The sequence below is a fragment of the Festucalex cinctus genome, chromosome 17 (genome assembly GCF_051991245.1).
Source record: "Festucalex cinctus isolate MCC-2025b chromosome 17, RoL_Fcin_1.0, whole genome shotgun sequence".
Classification (NCBI taxonomy): Eukaryota; Metazoa; Chordata; class Actinopteri; order Syngnathiformes; family Syngnathidae; genus Festucalex; species Festucalex cinctus.
The window spans coordinates 23,062,902-23,073,033 of record NC_135427.1 but is presented as its reverse complement, the minus strand read 5'-3'; the positions used below and the strand labels follow the sequence as shown (position 1 = coordinate 23,073,033).

The following is a 10,132-nucleotide window of genomic DNA, read 5'->3' as shown; positions in this document are numbered from 1 at the left end:
TTTTTTTTTTGAGGCAACGACACGTGTCCGAAGAGTTCTCACTGGTTCACACCCACAATTTAAAACACACACACCACAGCCTTACTGTAAGTACAACAATGTAGACTCACTATAATGTAATCAGGTCAAAAGTAAAATGTTCACATTATTGGATTAAAAGTTACTTAAAAATGCATCAATCTGTTTTTTCCCCATGTTGTATAATGTTTTTACGAACGTGCACTATCACGCAGGCATTAGTTCTAGTGTTCTAGTGCCGTAGTTAGCGTTCCAAGATGGCCGTTCTTCTGCGCATGCGGGTCACCGATCGGGTCTTCACGTTGCCATTCCATGCCTCAAACGACTCCCGAAAGACCCATTCGGAGAGAAAAGCTTGAAAAAAATGTTCACAGAAAGAAAGCAAAGATACTCAGTAGGTTCTTTGGTACATTTAGTTTATGCCAAAAGAAACACACATTTACATTCATATTACAGATCGGAATATTTAGATATAGGCCAGCAATACCATGTGAATATAAAGGTGTCACATTCTATTTAATCACGTTACATTATTTTGTTTTACACATCCTAAATAACCATACAATATTTCCATGACTAATAAAATTAAACTAAACATTTTATTTTTCAATAACAATTTAAGAATTTAGAAAATAGTTTCAATTTTCTTATGTTTTCCATGATTTTCATGCCCCTACAAACCAATTTCTTTGTAGAGCCAAACACTGTCAGGTGAGAGAATATCACATTAAAACTTAGACACACACAAAAAAAAAAAAAAAAAAAAAAAAAAAAAAAGACGTTGCATTGCAAAAGGATTCATTAATGAAAATAATCAACTATAAAGAAACAAGTCTGAAACAATGGAAACATAATTTAGATAAGGAATACAGCAATAAAATGATAAATGAGAGAATGATAATCACACCAAAAAAAATGACAATGAAAACAACCTAAAAGTACCTTGTAACACTGACTATCTCAGTATCCTCAGTAACTCATCCTCCTCTTATTTCTAATCAGTCAATTACTTGCAAAATTCAAAATGGGAAAAAAATGACCCCAATAGTTTCATCCATCCATCCATCTTCTCCCGCTTATCCAAGGTCGGGTCACGGCCGCAGGAGCTTTAGGAGAGAAACCCAGACTTCCCTCTCCCTAGTCACTTCAACCAGCTCCTCCGGCGGGATCCCAAGGCGTTCCCAGGCCAGCCGAGAGACATTGTCTCTCCAGCGTGTCCTGGGTCGTCCCCGGGGCCTCCCGCCGGTGGGACATGCCCGGAACACCTAGCCAGGGAGGCGTCCAGGAGGCATCCGAACCAGATGCCCGAGCCACCTCAGCTGGCTCCTCTCGAGCGGAGGAGCAGCGGCTCGACTCCCTCCTGGATGACCGAGCTTCTCACTCTCTCTCTAAGGCAGTGTTTTTCATCCCTGGTCCTCAGGGCACACTATCCAGCCTGTTTTCCATGTCTCTGTATTTGCAACGCAGGTAATTCCAATGACAGCTCATTACCAAGCCTGATAACGATCCTCACCTGCGTTGGAATCTGGAGACGTGGAAAACAGGCTGGTTAGTGTGCCCCGAGGACCAGGGTTGGGAAACACTGCTCTAAGGGAGAGCCCGGACACCCTGCGGAGGAAACTCATTTCGGCCGCTTGTATCTGAGATCTTGTTCTTTCGGTCACGACCCACAGTTCGTGACCTTAGGTGAGGTTTGGAACGTAGATAACCGATAAATCGAGAGCTTTGCTTTTTGGCTCAGCTCTTTCTTCACCACGACGGACCGATACAGAGTCCGCATCACTGCAGACGCTCCACCGATCCGCCTGTCGATCTCCTGCTCCATCCTGCCCTCACTCGTAAAGAAGACCCCAAGATACTTGAACTCCTCCACTTAGGGCAGGATCTCATCCTCGACCCGGAGAGGATGAGACCCTTTTCCGACTGAGGACCATGGTCTCAGATTTGGAGGTGCTGATCTTCATCCCAACCGCTTCACACTGCTGCGAACCGCTCCAGTGGGAGTTGGAGATCCAGGCTTGATGAAGCCAACAGCTGCTGCCCAATAGTTTGACATGACCAAATATTCTCAATGTCATACACAAATATTTATGTAATACTTTACTTGAATACATGTAGTTGTGTTTATTGCTCAAACAGAACCTGTGCTACCTTTAAAGTAACATCCGCTGTCAGTGAAAGGATTATCTGCGGTTAAAGTGATTAGGCTGCGTTAATACATGATTAATGCGATACTTCTAGTGATTAGTTAAGACTTTAACTTTGACAACCCTAATATTAATTTTAGGTTAATCCAAAATAAATTAAAGTTTAATGTTAAGTTTAATGGATTTATAATTCTGCGAATCTGGCTGGCGACCAGTTCAGGGTGTACCCCAACTACTGCCAATAGCCAGATGAGATCCAGCACCCCCTGCAACCATTGTGAGGAGTAAGTGGTTCAGAAAATGGATGGATGGGTTTACTGATTGATTCATAATTCATTAAATTTAACATATTCACTTTGGATTAATTTAATTCAATCGTGTGTTACCAAGTAAAGCAATTTTACTACGTTGGTCAACTATTCAATTTGTAATCTTAAATTGGTTCAACAGTTCTCTTTTTAGAGTGCACCTTAATTAATGGGATTATTGTCAAAAGGTCATGCCATGTTTGTGAAAAAAGTGGACATCAATAGAGGCCTCTTGACTGATCATTATTATTATTATTTAAATAACAAGTGGCAGAACTACCGGTATGTTACGCCACAACTCTCCAGCTGACTGAATGAATGAAGACATCAAATTTCATGTGTGGCTAAAAGGAGGCGGAGACAAAGAGAAACTCGAGGTTCATTGAGATAAATCTGGTCCCGACCAGATTAGGTTCATAGACTCTGTTACTACGGTGATTGACCGAGAGCTAATGTTACCTCATTTTATGAAACAGGCTAGAGTTACCTCTGCTTCCCTGGTTTCAGTTACTTCCCTTTCTGAAACGGAAAAAGCAGAGTTTTTTCAGAGTTTTTTTTTTCTTTCAGGGTTAACTGACTCAGGGTTCTCACTAAACCTGCTTTGTGAAATGGACCACAGGTCCGAACCATTTACATTTTCATTGGAAGCTTCTTGATTCCTGCGTTCTTCACCAGCACATTTATGTCTCTTCACCCGACACTTATAAGTGAATCTTTTCCCACAAACTGAGCAGGCATAAGGTTTTTCACCAGTGTGGGTTCTTGTGTGTTTTTTTAGGTTATCCTTGGTAGAGAATTTTTGCCCACAAACTGAGCAGGCATAAGGTTTTTCACCAGTGTGGGTTCTTATGTGTTTTATTAAGCTTCCCCTTTGAGAAAATCCTTGGCCACAAACTGAGCAGGCATAAGGTTTCTCACCAGTGTGGGTTCTTGTGTGCTGTTTTAAGTTTCCCTTGTAAGAGAATCTTTGCCCACAAACTGAGCAGGCATAAGGCCTCTCACCAGTGTGGGTTCTTGTGTGTTTTTTTAAGTTTCCCTTGTTTGAGAATCTTTGCCCACAAACTGAGCAGGCACAAGGCTTCTCACCAGTGTGGGTTCTTGTATGCAGTTTTAAGTTTGCCATGTGAGAGAATCTTTGCCTACAAACTGAGCAGGCATACGGTTTCTCACCAGTGTGGGTTCTTGTGTGCTGTTTTAAGTTCACCTTCCAAGAGAATCTTTTCCCACAACCTGTGCAGCCAAAAGGTTTATCACCAGTGTGTATTTTCATGTGTTTTTTCAAGTATTCCTTACGAGCGAAAGTTTTCCTACACAGAGAACATTTCCAGCATTTTTTGTCAGTGTGACATTCCCTATCACTTTCAGCCTCCTCCTCATCCTGAAGAGCATCTGACATAGCGTCGTCACTTTCTGACAGTGGAGCTAGGAGGCCGTCTGCTTGTGATCCTCCACAGTGGTCTCCATCACCTTCAGTTGTCATTTGTTGACATGAGCTGCTGGTTGGAGGCTCCACCCCTCTGCTCGCCTCAGTTGCACCATCTTCACTCTTCAAGGGGACAGCAGTTGATGGCAACATATCGACATCCTTTTCCTCCTGCTCCTCTTTGATGAAGGGAGGGTCTTTTCCCTCCTCTTTAACGCAAGCGTGATCTGGCTCCTCCTCTTTTTTAATGGAAGGAGACAGCTGTTCTTCTTCCTCTTTGGCGTCCTCTTTGCCGCCATCTTCTTTCTTAATGTAAAGATGCTCTGGCTCCTGCTGCTCAGGACAAATATATTCACTGATGTCTGCAAGACACAAGAAAACAAACACACATGGTAATTATTCATAATGAAGGTTATTGGGAGAGCCAGATGAATTGCGATTTCAAAGTGTGTAGAGCTCTAGACTGAGACCTAATTGGTCACCCTGTAATTTCTCAAGAGAATGCCTAAAAATAGCTCATTAATCAGAATAAATACTTTAAATGTGGCCCATGCACTGCATCATTGCCATGTCATCATCCGCAATTTTGGATGCAACAGCCAATGTATATACACAAACCCATACTGTAAAGGGTGCGCATTGTCATCTGTGTGCAGACCTCATCCAGCCAACAGGGAGCGTAACTGTCTCGAGCATGCATGCTATTGTTGCCACCAATATTGAGAGGCCAGCTTTGTCGACAGTGAGGAAGGTGTGCTACCCATCAACGCTGTTGACACCAGATATGAGATGGGAGATTGAGCATGAAGAGGCTGCAAGGAGTATTGCTCAAGCTAAGCAAGAACCATACAAGGACTTTAAAATTGTGTAATGTGGTTCTATTTCAGTCCCGACCGACTACCAGGTGGCGGTGCTATAACCAGCAAAGAATTCCTTTTATCGCGACATCGAGCAAGAATAACAGAATATGCTTCTATAGTTCCGGCTGACGTTAATCCCCGTACATAAAAAGGGATCGTCGCCAGGACACATCCTCTTTAAACCTTCTCGCGCTGCTCAATACATTGATGTCCGTCGCTGGTAGCCCGTGATCTTGTTGATTGGGGCTGCGGTGTTATGCCAATGTCAGACTATGCGATTTTTTTGTCTTACACGACAGTTGCGCTGTCACATTACCCGACAAATTCGTTCCGTGTCGTGGATGGGGCGTGTAGTCACACTACACGTCTGAACGCGACAAGACACTAGCCGATCATCGCATGTTGTCTTGCCAAGAGACACGCGTCGGCCACTGTTTGTCGGGGAGGTAGGACAAAAAAAAAAAAAAAAAAAAAAAAAAAAAAAAAAAAAAAAAAAAAAAAAAAAAGAGAGGCAAGGACAGGGAGTGATTGCGTGAATGGAGCACGCATGGGACAAGTGTGATATGAGCGCATTGCTTGTGCTCCCTGCTCCGCAATAGTGTTTAAAATATGATTTAGTAGCCACCACTGTATTTTAATTTATTTAGGCCAATATGCGCCGGGGTAATTATAGCAGATTTTATTAATTTGCGGGATGACATCTTGTTTTATTATTTTATCAAACACTGAAATATTATATTGTTTGAGTAATTTTTACTGCTTCATTTATTCATATTTGACTTGTTTTAGTACGGTGCATTGGATAGTACGCCACTCACTCAGAGGGGGAAAAAAAAACTTTCAAGTAAGAGCGGGTGACAGTTAAGGGGGCGAGGCCTGGCCCACCTAAATGAAAATGTGATCGATCCTCACTAAATATGTGCCCATCCCGACTCATATGCCCAAATCTCTGAAATTATTAGAACAACAGTCACAATATATTTTGGTCCTCTATTCACGTCGCCGTTGCCTGACGGGTTGCACGGATGCGTGCGCGCTCCATGCAGCCGCAGCACTGCGCTTTTTTTTGTATTAATCCCCCCCAAGATGCACCTGTCTAGCCCCGTCCTATGAAATATCCAAGGGATAAATAAATAAATACATAAACGAATAAATAAACAAATGTATACATAAATGAAAAGAGCTTTAAAGTGCTGTTCAGTGTGTGATTAACGTTTCGTTCCCTCTCGCTATTGGTCAATGCTGTGGAACCAAACGGACGACGACGTAGGTATGTCACATTATGCGTCAAGATGAGCAAAAATTCTAACATGCTAGACTTTCGTCGTGATGGTCGTGAACCGTCCCGGACAACAGGCGACCAATCGTTCAACGTGTCACACTACACGGGCGACGCTATGTCAAGACAACCCAAAATCTATAGGCCCTATTGTTTTTCAAGGAATTCTTATTAGGGCCCGAGCAGCGACCGCTGCGAGGTCCCTATTGTTCCTGAAGGAATTAGGGCCCGAGCAGCGGCAGCGGTGCCGCTGCGAGGCCCTATTGTTTTTGTAGGAATTCTTATTATTATTATTATTATTAGGGCCCGAGCAGCGACCGCTGCGAGGTCCCTATTGTTTTTGTAAATATTCTTCTTCTTCTTCTTCTTTATTCTCCGCAAACGATCGCGATTTTGGGTACCTAAACATTCACGAAAACTCACCAAACTTTGCACACTCCTCAGGCCCGGCGAAAAATTTGATGATATGAAGTCGTCATAACAACGTGACTCTATAGCGCCCCCTAGCGTAGAAAAAGAAAAACCAAGCCCGGCACATTTGAGCTAGAGCAACGAAAATTGGCAGGCACGTGTAGCACCCCGAGACGCACAAAAAAAAAAAAGTCTATTGGGACCATGTAGCTAAAATGTACAGGAAGTGAGCTATGAATTTTTTTATGTCCATTTTTGGCCTATTTTGGCACATTCACTGTGGTCATGCTTTTTCTCCCTTTGCAAACATTTTTCATCCAATTGACTTCAAACCTGGCATTTATCATCTCAAGACCTGAGAGAACAACTGGGCAAAACATCTTGCCTTTTCGAAATACTATATGACGGGGGCGGGGCATCAAATATTGCCTTTAAAATTTCATTTGTCCAATAAGAGCAAATGCCTAACTCCCATGTTTAAGCTCCAAAAAATCTCAAACTTCTCAGGCAACGTAATAGTCACGGCCTGAAAACATCTATATGATAAAATTCAGTTCTACATATAGCGCCACCTAGTGGTAACAATTAATGTCATACTTTACGTTTTTAGCTACTGTGCCGAGCTCGTTGAAGGGATCCAGTTGAAAATTGGTCAGAATAGCCTTAAGATGTTGATCATGCCCCACACCGAATATTGTAACTTTTCGCCAAAGGGCGTGGCCGCTACAGTAATGCAAAGTCTGAAGATTTTTCGTGACAATAAAAGCTGCATGAACTTGACCCAGATGATCCTATCGTCTCAAAATTTCACACATTTGATGAGAGTCCAGCCCTAAAGACATCTACAAACTTATATTTCATCTTACTGATAGCGCCACCTAGCGGCATTTTTTTTTCTTACGAATTTTCTTCTACATTTTTCTCCAAACACGTTAACTGGACCTACCTCATATTTGCTCAGATGAGGGTTTCAGCCTTCATGATGTCACAACACGAAGTTTGTGAGTTTTCGCGAATTGCTGTGGCGTGGCTAAGCGCTGTTCGCCAAGAAAACAACGCCAGTTTTGAGGGTATAGACATGCACAGAAACTCATGAAACTTGGCACACACATCTGGCCTGGTAAAATGAGCAATATTTTATTGTTGATTGTGCTATTTTAAAAAAAAAGACTCAATAGCGCCCCCTAGAATTTTTAATGAAGCAGCCCCGGTTGTACGTTTAAGCAAGAACGACGAATATTTTTAGGTGTATGAGGGAGCCCAAGACCTACAAAAAAAGTCTCTTGGACCCATATGCTAAAATGAACAGGAAGTAAGCTACGAATTTTTGAATGTCCCAGTTTTGACGATTTTTGCACATTTACAGGGGGCATACTTTTGCCCACTTCTCCTACACGTTTCATCCGACTGAGTTAAGACTTGACCTGGACAATGTCAAGACCTGAGCCAACGACAGGGGGAAAAAATCTTGACTTTTCGAAATACTATATGATGAGGGCGGGGCATCAAAATTTGTGTTTCGCACTGAAAAAGGACATGCTTGATAACTCCCCGGTACATGCTCCAAAAAATCCCAAACTTGACATGTATGTTTATCGTCAAGGCCTGAAGCTATCTCTATGACAACATTCAGTTATATATGCAGCGCCACCTAGCCCTTGAGGCAGAAAAAAAAAATACCCCACTTACGGTAATTTTACAAAGATTTTAAACTCATTCTCAGTGTGATAACTAAGTCATTTATGAATATTCTTTTACTTTCCACCACTCAAAATGTTCACTGGCATCAGACCTATCCAAACGTGTATTTTTTATTTAGTTTTATTTATTTTTGATAACCTCTATGGACGTTAAAAGCAGTATCGTGAATGAAGGATATCCTTAATAACTCCCCGGTACATGCTTCAAAAAAATCCCAAATTTGACATGTATATTTCTAGTCAAGGCCTGAAGGTATCTCTATGACAAAATTCAGTTTTTAATACAGCGCCACCTAGTCCTTGAGGCATAAAATTAAAAAAAAAAAAAAAAAAAAAAAAAAAAAAAAAAAACACACGGTATTTTGTACAAAATTTGTGAACTCATTGTAAGTATTATAACTAATTCATTTCTGAATTATCTTTTACTTTCCACTAAAGATGTTCACTGGTATCAAACCGATCCAAACATATGTACTTTTTTATTTTGTTTTATTTATTTTTGATAGCCTCTATGGACAATAAAAGCAACATCGTGCAATGAGTACGAGCGATGATGGGTATATATACTTTTACAAAAAATACCAATCAGGTCAACTCATTCCCCCCCCCCAAAAAAAAATAAAAAATAAAAATAAAAAAATAATTTTTTTTTTTTGCAGATCTTAACAATCACCAAAACCCATTGAGTTTGACACACGCATCACACCTGGCAAAAAAAAAAAATCCACATGTAAAGGTTTATCATTCCATGTTCAAAGACATTTTGCTCCTAATGTGCCAGTACCCCAATGTGCGAGTACCCCAACGTGCAAGTACCCCAACGTGGCCCGGGCTGCGAGGGCCCTTTATGGCTGCGAGGGCCCTTTATGGCTGCTCGCAGCTCTAGTTAGGGCGCGAGCAGCGACCGCTGCGAGTTCCCTATTGTTTTTCGTTCGAATTATTATTATTATTGTTTTTGTAAAAATTATTATTATTATTATTAGGACCCGAGCAGCTACCGCTGCTTTTGAGGGCCTAAACATTTACGAAAACTCACCAAACTTTGCAATCTCTTCGGGTCCGGCGAAAAATTTGATATTATGAAGTTGTCATAACAACGCGCCACCTCGCGTAGAAAAATAAAAACCGATCCCGGCCCGTTTGACCTAGAGCTACGAAAATTGGCAGGCACGTGTAGCACCCCAAGACGCACAAAAAAGTCAGTGGAAGCCATTTCCTAAAATGTACAGGAAGTGAGCTATGAATTTTTGAATGTCCAATTTTGGCCCATTTTGGCACATTCACTATGGTCATGCTTTTTCCCCCTTTGCAAACATTTTTCATTCAATTGACTTCAAACTTGGCATTTATCATCTCAAGACCTGAGACAACAACTGGGCAAAAAATCTTGACTTTTCGAAATACTATATGAGGGGGGCGGGGCATCAAATATTGCCTTTAAAATTTCATTTGTCCAGAAAGACAAAATGCTTAATAACTCCCATGTACAAGCTCCAAAAAATCTCAAACTTCTCATGCAACTTAATAGTCACGGCCTGAAAACATCTATATAATAAAATATATATACCGTAAGTGGGGTATTTTTTTTCATGCCTCAAGGGCTTGGTGGCGCTGCATATATGTGTGCCAAGTTTCATGTGTTTCTGTGCCGGTTTAGGCCCTCAAAATTGGCATTGTTTTCTTGGCGAACAGCGCTTAGCCACGCCCACAGCGATTTGCGAAAAATCACAAACTTCGTTTTGTGACATCATGAAGGCAAAAACCCTCATCTGAGCAAATATGAGGTAGGTCCAGTTAACGTGGTTGGAGAAAAACGTTGAAGAAAAATCGTAAGAAAAAAAATTACCAGTAGGTGGCGCCATCAGTAAGATGAAATATAAGTTTGTAGATGTCTTTAGGGATGGACTCTCATCAATTGTGTGAAATTTTGAGAAGATAGGATTATCTGGGTCAAGTTAAAGCAGCTTTTATTGCCACAAAAAATTA

The 10,132-nt window shown here is 41.4% G+C and overlaps 1 protein-coding gene across 2 annotated transcripts in view; it reads right to left on the bottom strand.

Moving 5' to 3' along the window:
* Positions 1 to 423: 423 nt before the first annotated feature.
* The window catches only part of LOC144004475 (uncharacterized), a 123,760-nt gene continuing 114,051 nt past the window's right edge, over positions 424 to 10,132 (bottom strand). For both annotated transcript variants that reach the window (XM_077501639.1, XM_077501640.1), the window contains one exon: positions 424 to 4,258. In XM_077501639.1, coding sequence (XP_077357765.1) covers positions 3,018 to 4,258 — 1,241 coding nt within the window. In that variant the 3' untranslated portion in view covers positions 424 to 3,017. The remainder of the gene's footprint in view (positions 4,259 to 10,132) is intronic.